At 52.5% G+C, this 27,448-nt stretch overlaps 10 protein-coding genes across 10 annotated transcripts; 6 read left to right on the top strand and 4 right to left on the bottom strand.

The window, feature by feature from the left end:
• Window positions 1-1,005: 1,005 nt before the first annotated feature.
• Window positions 1,006-1,521, top strand: KRP23_3969 (RxLR effector protein; the record flags this gene model as incomplete). Its single annotated transcript, XM_067895837.1, has 1 exon — window positions 1,006-1,521. The coding sequence occupies one exon, from the start codon at window positions 1,006-1,008 to the stop codon at window positions 1,519-1,521; it is 516 nt and encodes a 171-aa protein (XP_067748087.1).
• A 1,527-nt stretch (window positions 1,522-3,048) lies between these two features.
• On the top strand, window positions 3,049-4,132 carry KRP23_3968 (Transmembrane ascorbate ferrireductase 1; the record flags this gene model as incomplete). The annotated part of the gene is made up of 4 exons (XM_067888883.1): window positions 3,049-3,078; window positions 3,219-3,455; window positions 3,530-3,682; window positions 3,752-4,132. 4 exons carry the CDS (start codon window positions 3,049-3,051, stop codon window positions 4,130-4,132), a joined length of 801 nt encoding a protein of 266 aa, XP_067748086.1.
• Window positions 4,133-6,831: 2,699 nt separating this feature from the next.
• Window positions 6,832-9,460, bottom strand: KRP23_3967 (Armadillo repeat-containing protein 2; the record flags this gene model as incomplete). Its single annotated transcript, XM_067888882.1, has 2 exons — window positions 6,832-8,937; window positions 8,996-9,460. The coding sequence occupies 2 exons, from the start codon at window positions 9,458-9,460 to the stop codon at window positions 6,832-6,834; spliced, it is 2,571 nt and encodes an 856-aa protein (XP_067748085.1).
• Window positions 9,461-10,390: 930 nt separating this feature from the next.
• Window positions 10,391-12,200, top strand: KRP23_3966 (Mitochondrial coenzyme A transporter SLC25A42; the record flags this gene model as incomplete). Its single annotated transcript, XM_067888881.1, has 4 exons — window positions 10,391-11,605; window positions 11,675-11,795; window positions 11,868-12,034; window positions 12,123-12,200. The coding sequence occupies 4 exons, from the start codon at window positions 10,391-10,393 to the stop codon at window positions 12,198-12,200; spliced, it is 1,581 nt and encodes a 526-aa protein (XP_067748084.1).
• A 1,050-nt stretch (window positions 12,201-13,250) lies between these two features.
• On the top strand, window positions 13,251-13,748 carry KRP23_3965 (uncharacterized protein; the record flags this gene model as incomplete). The annotated part of the gene is made up of 1 exon (XM_067895836.1): window positions 13,251-13,748. One exon carries the CDS (start codon window positions 13,251-13,253, stop codon window positions 13,746-13,748), a length of 498 nt encoding a protein of 165 aa, XP_067748083.1.
• Window positions 13,749-16,126: 2,378 nt separating this feature from the next.
• KRP23_3964 (Calpain-7) lies at window positions 16,127-19,316 on the bottom strand (the record flags this gene model as incomplete). The annotated part of the gene is made up of 2 exons (XM_067888880.1): window positions 16,127-16,169; window positions 16,279-19,316. The coding sequence occupies 2 exons, from the start codon at window positions 19,314-19,316 to the stop codon at window positions 16,127-16,129; spliced, it is 3,081 nt and encodes a 1,026-aa protein (XP_067748082.1).
• Window positions 19,317-19,470: 154 nt separating this feature from the next.
• On the top strand, window positions 19,471-20,135 carry KRP23_3963 (uncharacterized protein; the record flags this gene model as incomplete). The annotated part of the gene is made up of 2 exons (XM_067888879.1): window positions 19,471-19,548; window positions 19,617-20,135. 2 exons carry the CDS (start codon window positions 19,471-19,473, stop codon window positions 20,133-20,135), a joined length of 597 nt encoding a protein of 198 aa, XP_067748081.1.
• A 275-nt stretch (window positions 20,136-20,410) lies between these two features.
• KRP23_3962 (uncharacterized protein) lies at window positions 20,411-21,674 on the top strand (the record flags this gene model as incomplete). Its single annotated transcript, XM_067888878.1, has 3 exons — window positions 20,411-20,545; window positions 20,612-20,707; window positions 20,793-21,674. 3 exons carry the CDS (start codon window positions 20,411-20,413, stop codon window positions 21,672-21,674), a joined length of 1,113 nt encoding a protein of 370 aa, XP_067748080.1.
• A 276-nt stretch (window positions 21,675-21,950) lies between these two features.
• Window positions 21,951-24,375, bottom strand: KRP23_3961 (RNA polymerase I-specific transcription initiation factor RRN3; the record flags this gene model as incomplete). The annotated part of the gene is made up of 2 exons (XM_067888877.1): window positions 21,951-24,194; window positions 24,259-24,375. 2 exons carry the CDS (start codon window positions 24,373-24,375, stop codon window positions 21,951-21,953), a joined length of 2,361 nt encoding a protein of 786 aa, XP_067748079.1.
• Window positions 24,376-24,605: 230 nt separating this feature from the next.
• On the bottom strand, window positions 24,606-25,244 carry KRP23_3960 (uncharacterized protein; the record flags this gene model as incomplete). The annotated part of the gene is made up of 1 exon (XM_067888876.1): window positions 24,606-25,244. One exon carries the CDS (start codon window positions 25,242-25,244, stop codon window positions 24,606-24,608), a length of 639 nt encoding a protein of 212 aa, XP_067748078.1.
• Between the last annotated feature and the right edge of the window lie 2,204 nt (window positions 25,245-27,448).

Here is a 27,448-nt window from a genome sequence, read left to right as displayed (position 1 = left end):
CCGTTCAAGGGACGTTATCGGGCTTCGAACGATGCAGCGAGTATTTAGAGAGGAGCTTGCGTGTAGACAAGGCCACAAGCAGCAAAAGTCGATGCTCGACTTCTTCGGACGTCCTGCACCAAATGGACCTTAGCAATAGTTAAGCACCTTTGAATAGTGATAATGACGTGTTTTGTATCACAAACCAGTAACTAGAGGGTAGAGGTATATTTGACTCGTGCTTGTATGGTGACGGTCATCGGGAGCCCTCCCCATATCTCTCCGTGGAGGGTATCACTACTCAGGATATCACGACCGAGAGGATTGTCTGTATAGTATGTTCAAAAAGTGGTAAAAAATATGTGACGGTAAAGTTTACGTTGTGATTACGGTAAACCGTATCAAACGTGGCAAATCAAATACATGTGCACTAACGCTTTGGAAAAAAATGTAATAATTCAAGTAACGGTTTGGCTGGATACTGCTGGCTGTAGTGACTGCAAGCTCTTACAACTAACGCTTGGATGATACATGTAAGCAGGGCCACCGGGGCCTGTCCAACCTGTACTACCGGTACTACAGCCCAAGTGCAAGGTTCGGTCGGCCTGTACTACTACAGGTATTAATGCATGTACCGACCGAACCTTGCACTCGCCTGGAAGCAAAGCCCACGATACGATTACTTTTATAAGTTGGCATGTTTATTCTAAATCCAAATTCACATCACCATAGAAATCCCAGATGGAAGAAACGACCCGGCTTTGCAGGATACTTCGAAGTACGTAGCTTAGCAGGATCACGGCTCCGATTCATACGTGTATTATTATAATAGGTACATCCTATTAGGGGTGCTACTTTTGGTGGCTACCGGTATCAGCGGGGACTGATGACGATAGCCACCAAAAGAAGTGGTACAGTACTGTGCATGTGGAACTGCGCGATTGCTTTTCACTCTCACTTCGCCATTTGCATCCCAAGGCACAAGCGTCCAACTTCTCCTCTCCACAACATCAACCCAAGAGATCCATGCGTCTGAGCTACATTCTGCTCGTGGCGACAGCCGCTCTCGTCGCGACGCTCGATGCTACGTCGGCAGCTAGCGGGACCACACTTGTCCAGCCAAGAACGGCAAATGCCGTGGACCCAGCCACCGCGCATGAGACCATCGGGAACGACCGCCGATTCCTAAGGAAGCACAAGGTTGTCGAAGACGCCGACGTTGACGGCACGGAGGACGTCGAAGACGAAGAGAGGGGGTTTGCTGAAATGAAGGCATTGGGTTGGTTTGCGATCCACTATCCTGGGGTCACGAACGTGAACGGCGTAATGGAAGCAATGCGTGGAATTCAAGACTCCTCCAGATTTATCACTCTCTTTGATAAAGCCGAGGTCTTGCTCAAAAAAGTTTTACCTGACTTCCGAAAGGGAATGGCGGCGGATGATTTTAACGCCATGATTTTCAATGCCGCGCACCTGACGGATGACCAACAGGGGGTGCTGATTTCTGCGTACTCGAAGTACCTGCACGCGCTTGAACTATAGGTAGGTTGATCTAACTCGAGCTAGCGATCTCAATTTGATTTCTCAATTGAATTTTGCCACTTCTATGAGTGAAGTGTTGTTTGTTTCGGGGGTATTTTCTTGCTTCTCTAGTGTTTACTTTCTGTCCTCGACTTAAATCCACGTAGTGTCCGCACGAGCACTAATGTATCGCTACTAGCATGGGTTGGAAACGTTTGTTATTAATAGATTATAGAGTAGCAAATGTAGCTAACACGTTGATGGAGCGCTGTTTCTCTCAAAGCGCGCTCTCGATAAGTATCTGACTAGCCCCACATGGCAGCAATTGCTTAGCATGGTCGAACATTCGAACACAATTGAAAACACGCTTACTGCTCGTTAGTGTGCTGTAGAATTCGCAAGTATGTCTAATACTACTAACCCCATGTTTCTACGATTTACCACTCAGGTACTTGAATTGAGCATTTTACGCGGTTGCGGAGAAACTGTGGAATACGGTACAGTCACACCTCCCTAACTGAGCCTCTCTACCTGACGCGTTCTTTATCTGATTGTCGTCTCTGTGTGCAAAAGAGTTCATATGACTTTCACTAAAGAAGTTCTCTAACTGACTAAAACCCTCCTTATTCTCTAACTGACAGCCCCGAAGGGTCGGGGAACTCCCTATATGGACGCCTATTCAGGTAAGCTTTCTGACATATTTGGCTAATGCTTAGTGAACTTACTGATTGATATTATATTTGTAGGCATTATCCGATCGTTTAAGGCACGCTACCGTCGTCGATTTGTCCGCTGATGCCTTGACGCAATGGAAGGCGACATAAAGCGGAAACTGAACCATCTCGAGGCAATCCAGTTCAGCAGCGATAGTTGGGGCGATGTGACGGCCGATTGCATACGATACTGCTGAGTGAAGTCAAGGATCGTAGACGCTACGTTGTTGGGGGGAGCTCCGCCAGGCAGGGGGGTATGCGTTGGCTGCTGAAGAAAGTGTGGTAAACGATATTGTGCGCATGCTGGAGGGGTTAGCGCCCACGATAGTGTTGCCCATTACTTGAAGATTGATTCTGACGTTGAAGTTGGCGAGCTCCCAGAAGGCGATGCCGAGGACGATGATGCTGAAGAGGTGGATGGTGACGTGGACGACGAGAACGACAAACCCCCTTTGCCAGCATCGACAGCACTCACCTATTGTATGGAGCTTTCTTCGTTTCTATTCCAGTGTGGAGGGGATACAAAGCGGGAACTGGAAATGATTCAGACCTTGACAATGGTAGCTAGAGACCAAGTAGGGAAGCGGCGGCGGCAGGCATCACTGGATACCTTTTTAACACCAATGTGAATGTAGCCATTTCCAAATCTGACACATTCTCTAAATGAAACAACCAGACAGATCGGGCGTCACTTATAGAGGGTGACTGTACTGCTGCGAATATGGAATGCCCCCATCTGCCAGAAAATAGGCCAATCACAGGAAAGATCGGATTGACGCGCCTCTCATTCGACATTTCGCCGAGAGACCACCAGAACGATCGCCACTGGCTTAACATGGTGCTCTTCACGCGCGTTCTCGCCCACGTAAGCGCCACAATTGATACTCACCTAATGCAGGAGAGCGTTGCGAGTGGAACGCACAGTTTTTGCGCTGTTCACCGCCGAGATTTTGCGACAAAACACTAAGGAGACATCTCACTCTGGGTCGCAACTGTACTGTACAGACTCTGCCGGCACTGGTGGTTGTGCTCGTGGGCTACTGGATGGGCAGCGGACTCACGGCGTATCCAGTCAAGGACGGAGTGGTGACGGAGACGGAGACGGGCGGGTTTTCGTGGACCCACGGGGACGCGCGGGTGTTCAACTGGCACCCGCTGCTCATGAGCTTCGGCTTTGTGTTCTGCTCCATTCAAGCGGCACTCGTCTACATTTCGTTGCCATTTAGCCACGCAGTGAACAAGGTGCGGGAGGAGCGGAAAAAGTAGAGGAGGAACCGTTGTTGATGATCTTATGGTGTCTTGTGGCTTTGGTGCAGCGAATTCATTTATCACTCCATGCGTTGGGCTTCCTGAGTGCGGTGGCTGGTACCGTTGCGGTGTTTCGCTTCCACAATGAGCACGGGATCACGAACCTCTACAGTCTCCATAGTTGGTTGGGACTGAGTGTCTTGATCCTGTTCGGAGCGCACGTACGTGTTGTTGTGTTATACTCGTCGTGACTGGATGCTGACTCCTGGTTCTGTTGTGGTGGTGTGTAGTGGCTGGGGAGTTTTGTTGTATTCTTCTACCCTGGAGCGGAGAAGGATGCTCGAGCGTCGATCGCCCCCTACCACGTCGCCATTGGAATGTCGATCCTTGGCCTCGTGGTCGCGACGGTAGAGACGGGCATTCTGGAGAAGCTCGCGTTCAACGGCAGTTGTAACGTGAATGGCGAGCTGAACGGCAAGACCGTCAAGGGTTACATGGCCCCGGACTGCGTGATTGGTAACGTCATTGGTTTGTTCGTGGCGCTGACGCTGGCTGCACTGGTTGCCACGATCTGGACCTCGAAACACAACGAGACACCGAAAACTGTAGGGGACGAGGCGACCCCTTTGCTGGGCAGCTCGGGCGACGAGAAGACGGAGATGTCGGTCTAGTAAACGTGGGAGCACCGGGGAGGGCGTCGAAGTTAGCGAGTGCCTTGGATTGATTGCAATTACCTCAACACAGCGTGATATTTGTTGCATTTCAAAGCTTAACTGGCTAACGAGCCATTCTCGCAGCAGCGACGAAGCGCAGAATTCTTGAGAAACAAAACTATGAACAGGTTACTTGAGTTTCGACTTCTGGCGCTTAAGTAAGTTGGATTTCATTAACTTGATGGAGCTTGGGGCTCAAGGGCTGGAGCTTCGACAACTACAATGTCTACGACCTCCATGAGGTAGCCGGGGGATACCTTTCTCAAACTTTTGGTATCACTCCTGTTTGTTACAACGATTTCACGGGCCCTACTGAAAGGTGGAGTGGTAGCTAGTAATATGTCCGACGCGCTCAGTACCGTATGAGTTCTACGATGGGGAATCCAGATCATCCGCTTTCTTATGGCTGCGGTGTCGACGTTCGGACTGTGGAGACTCCATATAATATTCAACTCGACACGTATTGCCCCAAAGACGTGATGAGACCTTCGGAATCGACCCTGATGCTTGATGTTTAGGAGGAATAAAGCCTCCGGCGGGAAGAATTACAGTCCGCAAAGCGGTGATAGCGACAGTTTATGTAGATCTGGTACTTTCCTACCCAAAGTTAATGTCGTAGTCTACACCTGCGCCATAAAAAAAAATAATCAGTGTGCTTACAATAAAGGTCGGCACAAGAGTGCTGGCGCTTACCGTAATGCATCAGCGGCATATGCAAAATGTAAACAGTCCAAACGAATAAATGACCTTGGACGGTGCGCATTTGAGTCTCCAGTACGAATGCAAGCTGATACAGCGGAGAGATTCCAAATTTCTGTCGGAGAAGTAACAAGAGACCAACGAAGCCTGCGAACTCGACCGCTGCAAACATTAGGATGTTGGTCACGTCTTGACGCAGCTTCTCGGGATTCGATGACGCTGTTTGCGGATAGTATGGAGCCACTGGGAGATAAAACAAAGCCGGCAGATATATCGCGTACAGAATTGGCAATATGCACTCAATATACTCGGCTATGAGCAGATATTCCGAATGAAAAAGAGCCTGGAGTGCTTCCCAAACGGCTTCCTCTGTGGGAGCATGAGACAAAGTAGACCGATGCCTATCAGCTGAAAGAGTTGTGTCTGTGCTCATCAGCGTTAGAGGTCTTCTCGGAGTAGGCCCCTTCCTTGGTACCCTTGCTTCATTACGGGAAGCCCCAGGGTGAAGTGTTGAGATTGGATTAGTCGGAGGTCCTTGATAGCTCACCTGGTTCGGTTTGGCTTCGGTCAGCTGGTGGATTGTCGGGCCTAGTGTCTGTATGCGCGACGAGGAATAAGCTCGAGTGTTGTGTCCGCTTTTTGAGATTCCGTTTATGAACAGAATGCTTTCGTCTGAGAGTGGCAGAGGGAACGGAGCGTGTACTCGAACATTGCAGCCACGTGACGATATTTCTGGGTCTTCAAATAGTCTGCGAACCAATCCTGGTAATTCTTCGATGTAGTTCACTGCGGTTGATGATCCTTGTCCTTCATTTGCTTTTACGAGGCTGGCTTGATGGAAAATGTCGCGAAGAGCAACAATTACGTGGAAGCTGTCCGAGGCAATGATTAGCAGCGTCGTGAGTGTTGATTTGGATATCTGCATACAGATTGAAACATAGAAGACGTTGAAGACATCCACGGAGAAAACCACAATCGGTCCGACGTATTCATGAAGACCTTCAGCGGCGTTTGCGATAACATGTTTCGTGAAATGCTTAAAAATGGGCATCACAATCACGAAGGCAGTTTGCTGGAGGCCTGAAAGTTGGTAAAAGGCTGCGGTCAAGAACGGGTACACCATTGCCACAAGTCCCTGAGCAAATATAATCGTAACTTGCGACTTAAGCTGCTGACGAAGACTTGGCGACTCAGCAAGCAGACGTGGCCCAATAACCAGCAGCGTGAAGCTAGAGACGATGACCAAATATGGGCCGACAAGAACTATATACCCAAACGGTATTGGAAAGCGCCACAGCGCTGCAATAGTGATCGCTATCGATAGGTCGGTGACAGAAGTCCCCACAGCGATGGCTATAGCTCCAGCATTCGTAATGATTCCAGGCAAAATCACTTCTCGGACTTGTGCAGTGACACCTACTGACACAGCAACGAGGGCAAGGAACCATCGAATCCAGAATGCATAGTTCGCCTGCCAACCATCGGACGGAGGCTTTAGTGGGGTGCAATCGATCAAAAGCGCCACCACGATGGCAGGAATCGGCGTCAGGATGCAAACAGCGACGACACGTGTCATTGAAGTTCGCTGACAGTAATCTCTGAAAGCAAGTAGCCGCTCGACCGAGTACTCACTTCGGTGTCCAATATGACTACGATGCCAGAGATTCGCCGCCTTGTGGTATGCTGCAGCAAACATATTCGTGTTAATCTCCTGCCCTGGGCCATGATGTGCAGCTGGCTGAACCTTCATCGAGCAAATTTGTCCACAGTATGTATGAATGCTTATCACGTTGGCTTTCGCAGCTGTCATCTCTGTTGCCCAACAATAGATAGCCAAGTTTGGATAATTTAGTACCTGCCGACATATTTGTTTTTGTTTCTCAGCGTGTGTAAAACGGAAAAACGGAGATAGAAGCCTCTTTCAGGTGTTCAATACCAATTCATTAGGCGTACATGTACTACATCGGGTTAATGAGCGAATTGACACTTCGAAGCAGCTGTGGAAGCACTAGCCGAAGCTCTTGCCGATTGCTCCATGAATCGGATATCTCTTCGTCTTCGTCGTCTTCGTCGTCTTCGTTTGGTTCGCCTGACTCTTTGCTGATTCCTCCCTCGGCGCTGATCGTACCCAGTACTTGTTCGATAGTTCGGCGTAGGTTCCTCGCATCAGCTGTAAAATCGGCCGCGCTGTCACTACATGGCGACAAAATGTCCGTGGACAGCAGCAGGTTGTATAGTGCTTTACTGGCGACTAGTGTCATCTCCAAGTCATCTCCAGCGGCACACTCGACTATCCCGACCAGCAGCGTGCGGGCATCGACTGCATCGTCGTCAACAGCAGGGCGAGCTGATAGCAATGCTTGACGTGTGCTTTGATCAAGGGCAGCGTTCATCAAGACGCCACAAACTGTGTACACGACCTCGCGATTGCTGTGGTCTAGCAGGACGACAAGACAGTCCAGTACTTTCAGCTCCCTCATGTATACTAGCACGTCTTTGAATCGCGACAGGTTTCCGAAAGCTCTAGCCGCTTCAACTACAGCTTCTTCGTTTCTGTCAAGGAGGATCCGCGCGAGAAGCTGGGTGATGGCAACGCGGTTGCTTTCGATGAAGCAGTAGTCGCTACTTTGGAATGAAGCTTTGCCCTCACCTTTCGGCGCAGTGCTATAGTACGAGACGTTTGTGATGCAGCTCACGGTGTTCAGCATGAGCTCTTCGTCTCCCGCCTGCTGAGCGACTTCCAGAATTTCCAGCAGCGGCGCCACGCCTTCGTTCTCATTGAGCTGAGCACCCACATCAGCGTTGATGGCTAGGTTGGCGATCACTCGAACGAGCTTGATCAAGACCTCCATTGACTGTTCGGCGTCAGAAACACGACGCCGTTCGTCATTATCGCTGATCTCCGTGTTGTTTCGAGCGTCTGTATAGCGAGCACCATAAAACTGTAGGACGTCCAGCAACAATGTGATACCTGAGAAGTTCGTAGCTACCAAGCGCCGATTCAGGTCATTGCCGGCACATAAATTCCCCAATACGAAAAAGACTCGGATGAAGAGTAAGTCTTGGAAGCGCATGTCGGACCGCTGTTGATCCACAAGTGAAAGCCACGAATTTTGGCGGTGATCAATGAGAGTCATCAGACTTTTCATGCAGGTGGAGCCCTGGTTGATCTGGGCCCGCGGTAGTTCGTGCAGCGTGAGTTTGCTCAGGATGCGCGAGATATTCACCATAAGCTCTTGGTGGGCGATAAACGCAGGGATTATGCCGCATAACCGCAGAGGGATGTGGGCTTCAAGAAACTGCTTGTGGTTGCCTTTCGAGATCGATAAGTTGCGCAAAATGCCAGTGGTTTGGATCAGGAATTGCGCGATTTCCTTGCTTCTCGCTGCACTTTCAGCACGCCACAGCATTGTCTCGCTGAGAATTGCAATTGTACGGTTTGAAGCCAGCAGGCGGGCCATCTTGTCGTCTGCATTCGAAATGTTTTTCAGAGTTCCCGCCGTGTAAATCAGCACCTTCATAGGGATGCTCTGCTGCTCTGCAGAGAGCAATATTGTAGTGTCATTGTCCTTCGCGTGCTTTTCATCGTGGTGACCAGAGGCTTGGTTACTAGTCGCAGCAATTGCGTGGAGGATGGCCTCGACGTAGCGCACGTTGCAGAAGCAGCTATCGTTGTCACTAGCCTTGCTGAGAACAAACAGGGTCTTTCCGAGTTTGATGATCTGGGCGTTCATGTTTCCACGATCATTGCCAGTAGCTCCGTACAAATCGAAAAGCGCGGGTACCAGTTCCAGTACGGAAGCTGCGTTCGTAGCCCACTTTTCAAGCACCACGCTAGAAAGAGTATCAAAGAGTTTGAGTCGGAGCTTGTCGGCTGCCACAACTTCTGGGTCTCTCATCGATCGCTGTTTGCTGCCAGCTTGCAGGAACGAGCTCAGACCAGCGAAGTTGTCTACCAGCTCGCGCAGATGGCCTACACGACCAATGAAGTCCGACGAATCTGCTTGACCAAGTAACTCTTGGATGCAGCGGTCGATTCCGCCGTAGGATTGTAAAAGCTCATCCTAAGAAATACTAAGTCAGGTTGGATACGTAACGCTAGCAGGAGTTACAAACACTCACATTTGAAGGAAGCGTAAGGGAGGCCTCCGGGTCGAACTTCGTCTCCTGAACATCTGCCCTGCCAGTATCTGCAATCGACAACTCGCCGTCGGACTCGTCATCCGACAAGATTGGCGCATGCACCAGCTTGAGGCTGTTTGACGATGAAGTCACCGCCAACGTCTTCATTTCATCGGGCTGGGGTGTCGTCGGAGACCGCGCTTTGAGTCCGCTTGGTCTTGGTGGCAGCCTCGTTGGTTTCGGCACTGAAGGTGTCAACTTGTGCTGTGATTGCTCCTGTGTCATTTGCTTCAGCTCCGCCACTGTGTACGACGAGCTCGGACGAGACCCTGGACGGTAGTCATCTCCCTGAAAAAGTGGTCGAGCTGAGGTCTGCGGCGTGTACGGACGCGAAGGGGCTTTCAACGACGCTCGAGCCTGTGATAAGACGTGGGAAATTCCTCCTCGGGCGATGCACGCGTCCATTGCTGCGTTCTTGCGATGTCTGCGGCGAGTCGCGCGTTGCAGCGTTGGGCTCGCGTCGTTTCGTGTGCAAAATTAGGTTCAAGTTGCTCGATCGTACACTGCCTCAACTCAATTGGCATTCGGTCTAATACTCAGGAGTCTGGTAATAAGAGATTTTACAGCAACGACAGTCTACAGGAATTGTGCAATATTCCAGCAGAACTAATCAGCCCAAACTGCAGCAAGCTATCGTGGCTTGTGAGAAAGCTAGAAACAGAACTCGACGTCGCTATGCGTTATGGCCGGGTTCCCATTGTCAGCTTGGGTCCGTTTTCCGGTGGTACGCCATTGTATAATCTGCAGCCAGGTACCCCATAGATTACAACGCAGCAGCAAGTAAAACCTGCACAAGCATCATATCAGCGCCTCCCACTGGAAAACATTGTCATTTAATGACAATGTTGTTTTTTAAGCAAAAAATCAAGGCAGTCGCCTGCTGTGAAGAGGGTTTCAGCGAGAAGTTCCCGGAGCAGTACCTCTTACCCTCGTTGGTCACATCGCATTAGCTTTCTGCCGACCAACCCCGTTGGTCCTCAGAACCTCGCAGCGCGGTCTTCCCCACGATTCAAATACACAACCTCTTTCTCCATCGAGTTTCTCCATCGAGTTTCTCCATCGAGTTTCTCCATCGAGGGCAGGCCATTGTTGCCTTCGACTTGACGTATCCCAAACTTCAAGCTGGTCACATGTATCCATCAAAGTCCTCAGCTCTACATACAAACACCAAGTGAATATATCACCTTCTGTCATTTACGTCTTCCGATAAAACCTCCTACTTACAAATCTTCAGCTTCCACCCCCACATCCGTCAATCATGCACCAACCTCTGTCAAATCTATTCCTCCGTTTCGGGTTTGCGTTTTCCCCAGTCTCCAATCACAGCGACTGGGCATGGCGGGCTCCTCCGCCGAGGCCTCGGAGGCGGCCCGCAGGCAGCGGCGGCAGCTGGCATACGCGCTGCGGGCGCTCAAGATGTACAACCCGGACTTCGCGCTCACGCCCGAGGTGCTGGAGATCATGCGCGCCTTCTTCGCGGACCTGCGACCGGACGCGCACGGGACCATCACTCGCACGGCGCTGGTGGACGCAATTGCGCGCCTGGACCCGAGTGCGGAATCTCGCGTGCGACGTGACATCACAGACGAGCGGTTGGACTTCGCTGCCTTCTGTGAATACGTCATGCGCTGGAAGGCGCAGAGCCCGCAGGTAGTGCAGAGCGTCTACACATCCTGGGCCTCGCAGATTGCGGCATTGGACTATGGGATGAGCGAGGGCGACAGTCTATTTTTGGACCTGAAGGACGGTCCGCCCAATGAGAAGCTCGCGCGCGAAATCATCCAGCTGCTGCAGACCCGGACGGCGCAGAGGTTGCACGAAGGTGAGCAAGTCAAGTTCGAGGACTACGAAGCGTCCATCGCTGGCTACGGACTTCACCCGGATGATTCGCTCGAAATGGACGAGGAGAAAACGATGACACAGCGTCACGCTGACGCAGCCGATGCCGCCGACAAGAAAGGGTCCATTTTGACTGTCTCCAAGTCTTTTCTGGCGGGGGGCATGGCCGGGATCGTGGCCAAGTCGGCGCTGGCACCGCTGGACCGCGTGAAAATTTTATTTCAGGTGAACGACAAGCATCAGTTTAGCTTCAGGAACGCAGCCAGGATGGCCAGAAACATTTACGTGCACGACGGCTTCCACGCGCTGTTTCGCGGGAATATGCTCAACATCTTCAGGGTCATCCCGTACGCGGGGCTGCAGCACTCGGGGTTCGACTTTTTCAGACACAAGTTCCACGCGTACAATTACCGTAAAGCGGAGCGAGAGAGCAGCCAGGAGGTCCCGAAGCTCAGCAATCTGCAATTAGTGGCGGCCGGGTCGCTGGCGGGAGGACTGTCGCTGGTTGTGGCGTACCCGCTGGATATCGTGCGGGCGAGGTACATGGTGCAGATGGGCAAACACCGCTACACCAGTATCTACGAAGCCGTCTTGACCATGTACAAGGTGGATGGCGCGAGGTCGTTTTCGCGAGGACTTGTGCCGTCGTTGTTGGGAACGCTGCCGTACACTGGAATCGGGTTTTCATTGAACGAACGGTTCAAGATTTGGGTATGTACATCTCTATTATTGATTTTGTCGGGAACGCATCAACTAAATTCTATGCAAATGGTTTTGTAGACGCTTGATTTGCAGAGGCGGCGGATGCAAGTGCAACACGGAGAGAATGCACCAGAGCCGAGTCTGAATCCGCTGACCAAGTTTGTGTGCTCGTACTTTGCGGCATGCATCGCGCAAACAAGTGAGCGTGCATTAATTGGGGTGGAACATTTTTAGAGAAATCTTACGGGGTTTGGTGTTTTGACGTCGTTAGGCACATATCCGATGGATACCATTAGACGGCGTATTCAGACGGACGGCTACGTCTCGGGATCTCAAGTAAAACTGCAGTATACAGGTGTCGTCGCCACTGCGCGAATTATTTTGGCGCGAGAAGGCTGGCGAGGGTTGTTCAAGGGCGTGTCAGTAAATTGGATGCGAGTAAGTATCTATTTTCTTTTGCAGGATGGGTTCGTTGCTACAATGGCAGTATTCCCTTACTTTGAACACTTGTTGTGTGTCTCCGTAGAGTCCTGTATCTACCGGCATCAGTTTAACGACATACGATATCCTAAAGGAGGTCTTGGGGGTCGAAAAGATAGAATAATAAATTCAGCACTTGCCAAAGGTCTCCGATGTTGTGCTTGGATATCGATAACACTTCGCCTCGAGTTAATGAGCCGACGAAAATGCTCGGGTGAATCGCTCGAGAACCTTTTCAGTACTGCAGTACTACAGCAGGCTTGGTAGTAACGGCTATTCTTCTGGACTATTAATACCAGTAGTTCGCCAGTAGATAGTAATAAAAGCCTGTAGCAATCGTCATGCCGTATTTGAGATCTCCTAATTTATACGAAAACCTGACCATTTTTGCCCCTTTCTAGTAGGAGCCTAAATATTTATCTTATCTTTGTATGCTAAAATTTCGTTTTGCCATATTAATGCTTGCCCGCGCCAGCAACGTGTTGATTATGAAGTGCCGCTGTTGACGCGGCACTCGAGCGTGTGCAAGTTCCGAATAACCTTATTATAGTCATCGCATACTACTTGTCATCGCATACACTGCCATTTAGCCAATAGGAGAGCGAGCTAGAGAGGTATCTGTGCATCCTCTGTCTTCGCATACACGGTTCTTCCAGCCAGGATACATGCCTCTTCTAGACCGGATAGAGACCTCTACATGCTCTAGCCAGTGGCTCACTTGTCATTTGCTATTTTGATATGGCTCCAGCAGAGAAATATCGTCCAAAACGACGACCACGACTGCCAGGCGGCCTAATGTGAGCTGATAGAACGGGACCAAGAAGACGCGCAAAACGACATCATCATGACGGTCACGGCTGCTGACGTCGGTCGGTACATTTCTACATGTACGGGGAGCACAACTGTATATCTGTAGTAGTCTGCCATAGTATTCTATCCAACTACTAAATGAGAGCTAGCTCGCCCTAAATAAAGCTCTGCTCGCAGGAAACTCTGTCCTGGATCTGCCTCCGCAAAGTACCGCGCGACCCTGCTTCGAGGGCACCCGGGCGTTATCCGAGCAACTTGTTCGAGCGTTTGCAGCCACTACATCGCTCGAGAGCGGACTGCAGACTCCCATGATAGTACTCGGTCGGTCCCTCATGACACTTTGCCATTACCAGCATAATCCTAGATGGAAGAAGCTACCCAGCTTTGCAGGATTGCACTTCGGATCGGAGCTCATATCATACACTGTATTATACGCTTACATCGATCCAAGCTTGGTGACCAAGCTCGTAGCTCTGAGAAAACTGGAGCTACGATGGCTTCGAAAAGTAGCTTTTGCACGCCGCGCCTTGGTTGCCGCTACCCGGAAATGCGCGATTGCTTTTCACTCTCACTTCGCCATTTGCATCCCAAGGCACAAGCGTCCAACTTCTCCTCTCCACGACATCAACCCAAGAGATCCATGCGTCTGAGCTACATTCTGCTCGTCGCGACGCTCGATGCTACGTCGGCAGCTAGTGGGACCACACTTGTCCAGCCAAGCACGGCAAATGCCGTGGACCCAGCCACCGCACATGAGACCATCGGGGATGACCGCCGATTCCTGAGGAAGCACGAGGTTGTCGAAGACGACGACACGGGCAGCGACGAAGAAGAAGAGAGAGAGAGATTGGCTCGCGAGTAAGGCGGTTATGGCGACCGACACTATAAAATCTCTCTACGCCAAGGTTGAACCCACGCTCAAGAGTCATTTCACCAGTACGAAGAAACGATGGGTCTGTCAAGGTTTCAAGATATGTTAGATGACGCCGCAGGCCTGTCTGATGACCTGAAGGGGATGCTGACTTCTGCGTACTCGAAGTACTATGCCGCAACCTATCTTTAGTAGGTCTAGCTCGAGACTAGCGACCTCAATTGATTTCGTGATTGAATTTTCCCACTTGCTACTTCTATGAGCACTCAGGGTGAGTACCGACAACAAGATTGTCTTTACTCCAAACACACACGCATTCATTTTGACGGTTCAATTGCCAGAACTGCGTTGCCATGTCAGATATCAACTGTAAGAGTGGCATTGAGCAAGGTTGTGCGGCTAAGGTTGACAACAAGGCAGAAGAAAATCATTGTGTAGATTTCATCAGTGACACCCAGACAGAGAGCACGTTGGGCTACATGATTCCTGCTTCGCGCGTAGTTAATAAGAAATGTGTAGACTCCTGGTATCTACGATAAGAAGGCCCTGAAGGAGGTGTTGGGTGAACTGTTCTCTAGCTCGAGCATTCCTCTCGTGTTTGGGGCATTTTGTGGGGTTTATAACGAAGCACAGCTACAGCTGAAATCCGTACTTGAGTTTCTATTCGACTTCGCAGCGCTGCAAAAGGATGGTAATTCTGAGGAAGCCGCTTCTACTATCTAGATGGCGAAGGATAGTGCGGGTGCTATTAAAGTCTAGCTAGACTAGCTCTTCGTTGTGTTCCGCACAGATTATTACGAAGGTGGAATTCTGAAAAAACCCTAATATTATAACGCTTTGAGTATCTAGTTTTCGAGGAGACAACCGACCAGGACAGTTGACGGTCCGCGATCATGTTCGAGCGCGTTGCCAAACCCGCACCGACCATGTCTGCCACAACTTTGGATGGAGTTGCTGAGTCGACAATCACTGGATCATCAACAAAAGTCGTTAGTGACCCGCGATCTATGCTGGCCCTGCAGTAGTGCTCGTCCCCGAGCGCTGTAACGCCATTGGTATCGCCATTTCAACACACCATGTATGATGGAATAGTCACTCGATGATTATTCCTTGGGTGGAACTGGAATGAGCCCGCCTAAGAATGACATGAAAGGCTTGTCGGGAAGCAACACGGTGCAGGCGTCGGAATCTGACTCAGCGTCAGCGAGCTCAAGCGACGCAAAGTCGTAGGCTTGTCGACGGCCACGAACACTGCAGAGCCGAAGTTGACAAGTTTGACGTTCCGTGGTCATGGCTGTCGCAGTCGTTACGCGACGCAGCTATTATAATTTGACTCAGCACAACAAAAGCGTATCAATTTGATTGTAGCGTAATGCCGAGCCCTCCCGGCAATTAAATGTTTGCATTGATCGTCTTCTGCTTTCTCCAAACAACTGAATCGCAGCGCAGTCAATTCGGCGTAGCCAGTTCTCAGAGCACTACCGGCACAACTGAAGTAGTTGTTGCTGGAAATCAACTATCATGGTGTAGCTTGTTTGTCGGTGCATCGCACACCTTCGCCACTTGATAGAAGAAAGGCGACCGAGAACTTGTTGAGATGATCAGTGGAGCGGTGGCAAGTGCAGTCTGACTTCGCGACACGATGGTCACAGGGCAGCAAATAACTGGACGTGTAAACGAGCCTGGGCATTGTGTCGTGCTATTAGCTGAAGATCCACGTCCGTCCGGAGGCGCTTCACTGCTGACTCCAGATGATCCGCATACAGTCGCTGCTTCTCTCGGTAACGCTGCTGGAGCTCATAGCGGGGCGGTTTTTTTCCCACTTGATGCCCGGTTATCTTGGGTGGCTCTTGTTCGTGGTCATTGCTGCTGCCAGTGTCGGGTTCGATCCGCGGACAAGGCACGGAGTTGCTCGCTCGGGACAATGCGCTGCGCTGCTTCTCAACTCGAGCTCGGTCGTAGATACCGTATCACGTTACAGTCCGCCAGAACGGCTTTATCTGATAGTACCGTGGGACTGCGTCCTTGAATTCCGAAGCGATTGAGTCTGTCGTGGGGTGAATTCTTGCGCGAAACACGTCCAACTGCGATTTAGTTCACACCCAACCAGTACACGAGTCTGCTACTGGCAGCCACCCGAACAAAATCGTCTGGATACAGAATCTCCCCTTTGGGATCCTCATGCCGGCGTTAACGTTTATGCAATAACGTTTGGTGTCACGAAGTAAACTTGGTGGAACGAGCAAGGTCTCAAGTGCGTGCTTCATAGGACACCAAAGCGTTACTCGCGAAGGCAACACTTGTGGAGGCGGTGCGCATTGCCGATGACGAAACAAGAAAGGGAGCAGATTCCAACATTTTTACCGCACTCATCGCGCTTCGTCGCGCAGCCACCGAGGTTCAATCCAATACCTACAGTGAACACACGTTAACATGAGCAGATGCGTACAGTCGAAGCTCAAAGCTCAACTCCTGTGGCTCGAAAGTGGATGGAAGAATAATGTACCATCCCGGAGGATACCTTCGGGAGGCTTTCGCCACGACACCACTGGGCGCGCCACTCATGTACACGCCGCGCGCCGACGTTGCACCTGCAAATGCTAGTTTTGGGTTTGTGGAGAGTAGTAGGTCTCCTTCCGACGTGCTCTCGAACACCGATACGTTAATGGATGGAGGAGCGACAGCGCCTCCTTCGGTTGGAGATTCGCCAGGTGATGCATCTGCTTCTGGGTCGAGGACTAGCAGTCGAATTAGCATATCGCATTCTTGAGTGACATGCACCAAATACTTGGGGTTGAAAGTGTAGCAACCATAGTTGGAACACCCTGCAGCTGAGCCAGTTTGTAGGCTCCACTTGCCACGCAGCCGAGTGAGTTCCATCCCATGGCCTTCAGGCGGTAGCTGGCGATAAGCGATACTGTCGCCTGCAGGTGGATCGCTGACAACTCGTAATGTGAACTTTCCCAGAACACCTTGCTCAAAGGTGGACGGGATCAACACAACATCATGCAAACCGGCAGCCAGGGTTGCCGTGTCTACTTCAATGAAGCAAAATCCTGGGCGGTACTCTCCTGAACTAAGTACCTTCAGTGGTAAATCGTCCTCTGGAGCATCATTTCCTGCAGCATGTAACTCGCACACCCGCTCACGCGTGTGCAAAGCTGCCCGCAAGTTGATTGGGAAACTAGCCGTTTTGGAATCCTTGGAAAAGAAGGCTTCTGTCTCAAGAAACAGGAAGAGCGACCGACGTGGTTTTTGCAACTGCAAATGAATCTGAGGGTTGTTCATGAACGTTGAGTAAAATGGGCGCCCACCGGCACAGGCGGTGTCCCATGCTCCTGGGATCACAATAGACACCGGAGATGTTGTCACAAATTGGGGAATAGGCTCACACGTATACGGCCGGGTGGAAAAAATGGACAGCGTGTAGTCAAGTGCAGCAAATTTCTCGTACTGCGAAGCCACAAGCGTAAAAGACGGCTCAGAATCATCGGCAAGATCCAAGTCCAGACTCACGAGGGTGTGAGGATTATTGCTGTACGCCCCTCGTGATACGGCGCAGTGGTTGTAGAATACACGTTTCCCAGGCGCACCGCGATACACATGAAGCGTGAGGAACTGCTGGCTTGAGTAGTCGGTGTCCCGTTCAATGGTGCTCACGTGCCTCGAAAGCAGAACCCACACGGTGCACGATCCAGCCGACGTAGTTGCTCCATTTTCACCCGGTGTGCTCTTGCTGAACGTAAGCGAGTACTGCGGGTTGAAGCCTAGTGTGAGTGAATCGTTGACAGGGCCTAACTCAACGGGCCAGTGCTCATGGCACACGCCTTTGTACGGGAAGAGCTCCGGATTCCAGTTCATGTACAAACTCTCGAAATACTGCTTCACTGAGTCAAAGTCAATCCAAAACAAACCGTCGTCCTGCTGTCCACTTGATGCCTCAGCTTCAGTCACTTCGGTAGCGTAGAATTGGTTTTGGTACGCGCGCAGCTCATCACCGATGACACTGTCCCATCGCGTTTTATCGTGGCGTGAATACGGACCCTTCCAGCCCATCTTGCGCCACGGGTTTTTCACTTGGAGCAATCGCGTCTTCTTACCGTCGCTAGAAGAGTCAGAATTCCCTTCTGGACTGGCGAGCTCGTAAACGTTAAGCACCGCGTACACATGCATAGGAACGAGACCTATCGTCTTGGCCTCCTGTTTAGAAATGTCTCCTGTCGACATTGTAATGATGCAATCTCCATAGTGGAAAGCACTCTTGAGTTGTTCCCAAAGTCGTTCTTCCTTGCTCGGTGCGTCAATTAACTCGTTAACGGGAACACGTTCCGGGATCCAACCTGTGAGCGCAAACAAGTCGATACCAGAGTTTCCACCAGGAAAGTCATAGCCTCCGTTCAGTTTCAAGTAAGCCTTCTCGACGAGGCTGACCCAGAGCTCGTTTTTGCGCGTAGTACAACTCGAGAGTAGCTGTCCGGACGACCCACTAACCGGCAGCAGGTCATCGATAACGACCTTGCGGGGCACCCCGTTAGCCCACAACTTGACTACGTACTTCCCGAATGGATTATACACGGGCTGTTTGGTCTTTGGGTCAGCCGGGAAAATGATCTTCGTGATCAGCCGCTTCTGAAATCTCTGCTCGTAAGCTGCTGCAATGCACAGCGACGCCACGAACGAACAGTCCGTGACGATGTCCTGCTTGACCACCAGCGGGTTCACTCCTCCTTGCGCGATCATCACGGGTGCGTGGCCGCAGCGTGCAGCATAGTCACTAGGCCTCACCCACGTTGCGTCCTTCTTCTGTTGCTTGGCAGAGAGCGACAAGTGTCCGTCCGGGTCGTCAAAAGGCTCGGGCAGACTGAACCTCTCCTGCGCGTCCAGGTCGTCCAGCCACGGCACGAACAAGTGGCCGTTAATCTGCGACGACCTGCGCAGCACGTCCAGCTCCTGCGGGGTGTAGGCCGCCCCGGGCATCTCCTCCTCCTTAACTTCTGCAGCTCTGGCAGACGCGTACGTGGGCGTCACCTGCGCCATCTTGTTCTGAAGCTGCGGCGGCTCGGGCCACTGCGGCGGCTCGGGCCACTGCAGCGCCGCCACGTCCTGATTCTGCGCCTGATTCTGAGTCTTGAGCTTGGACACGTAGTCGATGACGTACTCGAGCTGCTCCTTGACGGCCGCTTTGGCCGCCGTCTCGGCCGGTGGCAACGCATTTAGCGCCAGCATGTAGCTCTCGGCGGCAGCGATGTATCCCTCTATGACGATAGCAGGTTGCGCAGAGCCTGTGTGTTCCGATTCCCGCGCTGCCGCGTGCTGTTCCATGGCGCGCGTGAGCACAAAGTCGCTCGACTGCTGCAGCGTCTGCACGCGCGTCTGCAGCTCGGCGATCGTCGGCTGCAGCCGCGCGCGCTGAGCCGCCGACTCGACGACCGCCAGCCGTCGCAGGATGCGCAGCGCCTGCTGGAACAGCGGCACGGCCTGCGCTGCCTGGCCCGCGCGCTCCAAGCTCTGCGCGCGCTCGGTGGCCGCCAGCGCCTCCGCGTACTGCCGCTCCGCCATATTGGGGAATGCCAATTGGTCCAATTTGTGCCATTGTGGTCCCAGACTAAAAGTGTCAATGTGTCGCACATTTGGTGGTGTGCACCACACACGACGTATTGTGCGGCTGGAGGGCCATTTCCGAGGGTGCAGGACACGACAGCGAGGAATCATCATGAGCGGCAAGGAGGCGTGGAAGCCCTTCGTCAAGTTTGAGTACCAGAAGCTGCTGCCTGCAGAGCTGCGTAACAAGGTGAAGCCGCCTGCCGGTCGTCCATGATCCCCCTCCGTGCTAACTGTTGTTACTGTTGCTATCACCAGCTGCGCAAGATGCTCGTGTTCACGGAGGCCACGGGCACCAAGCAGGTGAACCAGTCGCCCGCCGTGTCGCAGGGCTACCGCTACCCGTCGCCCGACAAGCAGGCCGAGGGTGTGTTCGTCCCCTCCAGCGACTCCAAGGACAGTGTCTACAACACCAGCTACTACACGCGCGACATCCGCCGCTTCCCCTTCCCGACGGAAGTGGGCGTGCACCCGTCCATCCCCGTGCAGAAGCGCGCCGAGATCCCGGCCGACGCCAAGCGCGGCTCGCCCGGCAACAAGAACCCGGCCGTGCTGCGCTACGACCCCACGGGCACGCGCTCGGCCATGTCGACGACCCACGAGGCCCGCGACAAGCTCATCCTGCAGCACGCGTCCACGCACAACGTGCGCTTCGAGTGGGAGGGCGATGCCGAGCAGGAAATCATTGACGATATGGAGGCCAAGAACCTGCCGCCCATGCCCGGCCGTCCCTTCGTCTGGGACCTGCCCGCTCAGAGCCGCGTCATGCGCTGGTAAATGGGCAGCCAACAAACTGCAACTGCAGGGAAGGAAGGCAGCGGTGACGAGTGATAATAAGATGCCCCTTAAGCAAGAGCACACCATGAAAATTGACGAGTCGATCTGCCTGTAGCACACCGTACAGTAGCCATGTCCTCAAGCTGTCCTCTTTCATCGCTTCGGTTGCGCTAACGTTGCGCTTCGGTTGCTTGAAGCCAACAAAGTTGCTTCAAAACGTCAGTCTGCGAAAGTCGAACGAGAAGAACGAGAAGCATCAAGAAGCCACCGCCGCCATGCAGTTCACCGTGATGCCAGAGCTGCCGACGCTGCCAGCGCCGGAGGTCGTGTCCAAGACGGATCAGTCCATCTCGCTGCGCGTGGAGAAGCCGCCTCAAGCGGACGGAGAGGCGCAGTACAAACTGCAGGCGGTCGGTTCCCCAACTTTATTTACCTTTTTTATTATTTTTTAACATTTATTTCTTACCGTTCTGCAGAGCCACAGTGAGCACGGCTACGTCTACTACTCGTGGAACGAGTCCGTGCTCGTCACGGGCAAAATGTTCCCCGTCAAAGGCCTCACGTCCAACACGGTACGGCTCCTATCAACCCATTTATTATAGAAACGGGTGATTTATTTGAAGATTTTCTTATTCTATATACACTATATTCACGCAGACATACGTGTTCCGCGTGCGCGTGGTGCACGAGGCTGCGCGCCAATGCGGCGAGTGGTCGCCGCTCACTCCCAACGTGCGCACGTTCACGGAGGAGGAGGACGCCAAGCGCTCGGGCACCGTGTTCGAGCACGCGCTCAAGCTCGAGCGCGAGCAGAAGAGTCTCCTGCAGGGCCAGATCTGCAAGCTCACTGGCATGCTGGACGAGCGCAAGACGGCGCGCGAGCAGGACAGGCAGGTGCAGCAGCACGAGGACATGCTGGCCAGTCGCCGCGTCATCGACACGAGGCTCGTCAAGCTGCAGCAGGAGCTGAGCTCCCAGACGTCGGCGTTGCAGACCATCAAGAGTCAGCGCGCCGCGGACGAGCAGATGATCACCGAGCTGCTGAACGAGCAGGAGACGCTGCGAGCCGCGCAGAGCCAACAGCAGGGACAGGTGGAGTACGAGCTGGAGATGCAGACGCTGCGCGCTCAGCTGGAGAAGAACGAGGAGGCTCTACACAAGCACCAGGAGCAGGTGAGTTCCAGCCATGAACAGATCACAAGCTACGAGGCGTCACTGGAAGCCAAGAAGAGCGAGATCGCCCAGAAAGAGGAGGAAGTGGAGAGAATCATGGACGACTGCAACCGCATGGTGCAAGAGCAAGCGGATTTGGCTCACGTGAAGCAGCTGGAGGTGGAAGACGCTCTGCTGGAGGCCAAGACGTCGCTGGAGCAGCAGCTCGACATCAACACGTACCTCCGAGAAGAGGTCTCGCGTCTGCGCGAGGAGAACCACCACCTGAAGAACCAGATCGAGGAAGTGGACTCGGAGGTTGTTCCCAAACTCGTGCGTCTTGAGGATGAGAACGAGCAACTCCGCGCGCAGCTGAACCGACGGTAGAGCGCTGAATCTGGTGACGCCCTGCGCAGTCACGGCAAGCGTGTTCGAATTCTGAGAGCAAGACTGTGTCGATACTGGAGATAGTGGCTTGGAGATTGGGTAGCTGTGGCCTTGGTGCTGCAACTTGTTCCGCCTCACTTTACTTATGTATACTCACCGCCCTCGTGTGGCTGAATAGCTTATTGCAATCCTTTGATTCTTGGTGCAGGCCATCGTGGTGTAACTCGAGCTCTTGCATTCATGCCACGTCCATTATTCCTTTAGTTTATTGTTTCCCTAGAATCCATCGTCCTCGTTGTCATCATCGAAGCCCCCAAGCGTGAAAGCATCGGCAGAGCCAAGAGGAGGAAGCCGCGACGGAGGTGAGCTAGCTGACAAAGCTGGGGACGGATCGAACATAGTGCGCGACGGCAGCGTCCGTTTTACCGGTGCGCGATCTTCGTCGCCAAATCCTTCACCGTCGTAGGATGAGCCAACTGACATGTTGTGGGATCGGCTGAGGCTGCCCATATAGCTGTCAGCGCGGTAGGAAGCGTTCGAAAGGCTCATTGGGTTCGGCGCGCTACCGGCCATGCTCACGTCTTCGTCTCTCAGATCCTCTTCCTCTTCACTGTCATCGTCCTCCTCGTCTTCAGCATCCTCCTGCATCTGGTGAATGGTGGACTTGACAGACTCCAACAGTGCGCAGTTTTCACTCGACGTCGGGTCTGCGTGCTTCCAGTACAGGTACAACGGACCGATGTAGCGGAAAGACCGGCGCAGGAGATATGGGTCGAAAGGGAAGAAAGTTTCAAGCGGCTGGCGCTGGCCAAGCAGTGTGGCAGCGGGAGCCGATCCTGCTGTGGGCTTCTTCGACCGCTCCATCGACTTGGCGGATTTGATACTTAACGCAGAGACTGTGCCAATAGTCTGGTCCACACGCTCGAGGCACTCCTCCGAGACCAAGTCGAAGGTCTCGACCAAATTCAGAAACTCTGTAGCCACTGTTTGTTGGCAGTACGCCAAAGGACAGTAGCCGGTACCTGCTACCAGTAGTCTCTCCCAGCCGAGACTACGCAAAAACTCGTAGCCAGCACCATCATCGTTGGTGGCAATCTCCAATCCGCGGAAGCAAACCAGATAGCAGACTGTCTGCAGCGTAGAGATATAGATGCTCTCCTGGAAACCGCGTTCACCGTTGGTCTCCATTTTCAAGCTTTCTTCCAGCAGGCGCTCTTCTCTTTCAGCAGCACTTTCGCCATTCCTAACTTCGTCTTGGTCCATTTGTTCCTGGTGTACCGCGTCGTAGACATCCATCTGATCATGCAGCCACTTCAACAAGTGATATAGAGCCTTCTGAAGATAAGCCACGGAAATGTACTTGGCTCGAGCGAGGAAGCTGGCCAGGTAGGCGCCGCAGCTTTGTCGCGTAGTAGGCGGCGTGTGGGGGTCTAGCGATGTGGCCAGCAACTGCGAGATGAACACGTCCTGGAACTGTGGGTCCATTCGGCACACGTAGAACAGCAAGAACTGCGGGTACTTGGAGCGATGTGTGTTCAAGATGGAGTGCTCGAAAACCTTCAGCAGGTGCTTGAAGATCAATGCCGCCTGACGCACATTCACATCCTTTTCGTTGCTGCTAGTCTCAGTGGGAGCCACCGTCTCAACTGATGCGGGTGACGAAGATGCAGCTGAGTGCTCAATGTGCTCGAACATGACGAGCATCATCTGGTCCAGCTTGTCAGCCATCTCGTCCACTTGACGCGATGCATCATCGGGCGGTAGCATATCATCGTCTAGGAAATCATCCATGGTGAAAACGTCCTCTTCGCTCTCGTCCAGCTTGATCTCCACGTCGATAGCCACTAGCTGGTCGATCACAAGCCCCAACACGCGCTCACGCAATCCGCTCACGTATCCTGTCACGCGCAGCACATTGCGCAGGTACGCCACCTGGGTGGGTGCATCCATCCGCTTGTGCGGGAAGTGCTCGCACAAGATCGGGAACAGGACGTTCGTAGCAGTCGGCACGAGTGCCAACACGCGCTCCAGCGTGGCGTGCGCCGCTTCGAAGCGCGCCTGGATGCGTTCGTCCAGACTCGGTGCCTTGGGTTCCACCAGGGGCGTTGGCACTGCAGCGACGTCAGCTCCAAAAGAGCCTCCGATGGCAATTGCACCCGTTTTAACGGGTTTCAGGGTCTCCTGCTCCTGTATTTGGGCCTTGAGATCCGGCGGCAGCTCCTTCGTCTGCGGGCGGCGCAGATTGCGCACCAGCATGTGCAGCGTGGGCACCACGTAGACCGTGTTGGACGACACGAGGTGCACCACGAAGCTCGTGTAGTCGTCCACCTCGAGTGGGTCTCCACTAGCCAACATGTCGAACTTGAAAAGCACGTCCAGCAGCGCGCGGTAGGCTCTGGGCTCGCGCGCCATGGCGGAGATGCAGCGTGGCAACGCGCGGAAGATTTTTCGTCTGGTGGCCACGGGCGCGGGCACGAGCGTGAGCTGCTGCAGGAGGTAGTCGTAGCTCTTGGCGTTGCCCTGGAAGTAGATGGAAATGGGTGAGTCTTTTAAGGGTCTTTTTATTGTGGAGAGGAGATTTTACCTTGACGAGCAGGTCCAGCGCGTTCTCGATGAAGTGCTGCATGCTGGCCACCTCCTGCTCCGATGGAGAAGCCGCCACGGGCAGCGCCGAGGGCAGCGACGCTGTGCTTCCAGCCATTTCTAAGTTTTTCCGTTGTGGGTCGAGAAACGACTGGCCCGGACAGAAACGCTTCGATAGTACAAAAGGCAAGGCAACTTCACAAACTAGGTGCCGCCGACCTATGAGTATGAGCGAGCAGGAAGGCTTGGGTGCCATGTTGACTAGCAAAGTTCCCGACATATTGAAGATGACAGCACTACGTTGGCATTTGTCTAGCATATTATGATTTACGTTTAGGATGAGCGACTCTACTGCAGCTCGGATTTCACTGGCAGCAAGCCCGGGGCGTCAAACCACACGCCCATTGGGTGTTCGGAGGTGCCTCTGGGCGGCAGCACATTGGGCGGGCCCACGCTGCTGAGGATGCAGCGCATGGTGTCGGCGTCTAGCCCGAACTTGTCGGCCAGCACCTCGTGCGTCCAGCTCTGGGGCTGCTCGTAGTGGAGCCGCAGCAGCGTACGCAGGTCCCTCGTCGTGAGGCGGCCGCGCACTTGCTGCTCGTCGGCGCCTCCCACGCCCGTGGAGGACGCGGCACTCGTCTTGTCGGTGGGCAGCCGCACGGGCTGCGAGGACCTGGGGCGGTGGCTGCTGGCGGTGGCCTCGAAGGCGCGCGTGCTCTCCTCCAGAAACTTGACGCGATCGAAATCCTCTATCTTCTGCACGTCCTGCAGCAACTGCTGCTGCATCTCCAGCAGCTCCACCTCAGAGCCGTGCGCGTCCACGGTTGTCGAAGAAGTCTCCACGGCAAGGCCCGAGGGCTGCGACGGCAGGTCCGACGCTGCGCCGCCGCGGGACAGCGCCACCAACTGCTCCAGAGACACGTTGGTGCGGATCACACGGGTGCGCGCCACGGCGGACGAAGAAGTCTTGCTGGCGGCGGCTCCCATTGATTGATGCAGTCGTGGTGGTCGCAATTGTTAAATGAGCGGGTGACAATGGATCGTACTTAGACGGAATTCCGGTGGTCTAAAAGTTATGTGATACATGTTTAAACCAGTATTTTATTTGGAATTAAATAGATCGATTTGCGTTTTCAAAAATGCAAAAGGGATCGATTTGAGGTAGATCGATCGATCTGTTAGATCCATCGAGAAACGCTAGATTGCGTTTGTCCTAGCCCGAAATATGAGGGTGTCTCCACCTCGGTAGAAAATTGAGGTTTCAGCAGCAAATTATTCGATGAATTACGGTCACCTCTCTCCACCGCAGGAACCAAACTAGGACAGACGTAAATTAAGACTCTTCCTGGCAGTAAATCGCCATTTGGGGTCAGCGTAAAAACCCTTCGTCGATGGGTTCAATTGAAACTCTACACTGGGTGTGCCCCTCTCTAGCGTCAAGGACACTGCATCGGTAGTTAGCAAGAAGCCAGGATAATCTTTCTTCAATCAGTTCTCAATTTTCGTCGTAGGACTCACACCAGTGGGTAAGTTCTGTGGGTATGTTGTAGCCATCAAACAGCTCAACGAAAGTGGTAAAACCGATGAGGGTCGTGTCCAAGACGCGGTAACCATGTACGAGAGCAAACAGGATACCCCATTCAAACACCTAGAAGGATGGAGAGAACTTCATAGTCGACCGAAGAGGTTGACACTACCTGCGAGCCCGTAAAAAGCACGTGGCTGCCCATGGTGATGACAACGATAGCATGGTGTCACTATCTACGGACACGACTACACAAGATATATCAAAGCGAGCTGCTGGTGTCCAGAAGCAAACGGCTGTGCGCTCACTAGAAGCAAGCAACCGACAGATGGCAGATGCAGCTATGGAGATGGTCAAGATTTCGAAGCGTAAGGCAGAACTGGAAGAGCTACGCATTTCGGTTTTGCAATAGTGTGAACAGAACAAAATAAGTTCCGCCAAATTGGACGGCTGGGATGAGGACTCTGTGCATGTTCTTCGCCTGAAGAGCGGCGCGTCTAAGAGCAACTGGAGTAACAAAGTAATCTGGTGGATACTCATGAACTTGGAGGTGTCGGATACCTTGACAAGAACAATGCAGATGGTGAAAACTCTTTGCCTGCGGGTAAGCTACGTAGAATCACTTTGGTGGATTATAAGTATTTGCACTAACGTACTCTGCTTTCCTTTCAGACCCCACAAGTGATCAATGAGAGATCTTTTCAGCACTAGATGGTTAATTTCGGGTTGTATTTGGAGTCGTCTCGTGATTATTCACCCACAGCCAATTGCTCCTCTCTCTCACGGACACCGTCATTCCTCACTCGACTCGTCGTATCAACGTGTGTGTCTTCTTCTGGTAATTCATCCAAGTCGTCAACTTCCCATTCATCCTCGATGATTATATTGCGCAAAATGTTTTTATGACGGAGAGCATGTCTTCTGGATACCAAATCTGACTGGGCATCTTTACTATACGAAAACGCTTTTACAGTACACCGAACGTTCGTTCTGCGTCTTAGCGTGCACCATCCCGCTGCTTAGCAAAATGCTTCTCTTGTTGCAATCCTGGGTTCGAAATGGTAGACACGAAATACGAGTAGGATGGATATACTCCGTAAACAAGATAATACAGCTGTCGGAATTCTTTCCTAGTGATCTGGTACGAGAACGATTCATACACATCGCGCTGGATTACATGTCGGTTGATAAGTGGAGAACAATCTACAATATTGGTGTCTAGAGCACGAGATGCAAAGACAACATTAGTTCATGCATTGTATCACGATCGCTTACCATTATCCAAGCCTACTGAACCAAAGTAAAAATGCCAAATCCACAAATTATAATCGGCAATATCCTCCAACACGACAGAAAGTCTGCCTTCCTTCCCAGAGAACTGTCCCTTTGAAGCGTAAGGATACATTTCCCGCATCAAGTGCATGCAGTCAAGAGAACCAACACACTCTAGATGCAGAAAGGTTGAGTTGCCGTTCAATGTCGCGATGGGTAGGTGTGTGCAGACACACCTAGAATTTATCTACCACAGCTTGGCAAAATCTTTAGAATAGGATAGAACCGTACTCTCAGCCATTTCCAGGCTGTCGTATGCTAGGATTCGCATGACAGCACAACATTTTTGAAGAGGAGAAATGCCCTTCTTCCCCAATGCGTCAAATCGCTGTTG

Source organism: Phytophthora ramorum, assembly GCF_020800215.1.
Source record: "Phytophthora ramorum isolate Pr-102 chromosome Unknown Phyram_PR-102_s0003, whole genome shotgun sequence".
Taxonomy (NCBI): domain Eukaryota; phylum Oomycota; class Peronosporomycetes; order Peronosporales; family Peronosporaceae; genus Phytophthora; species Phytophthora ramorum.
This window is presented reverse-complemented; position numbering and strand designations above follow the sequence as displayed.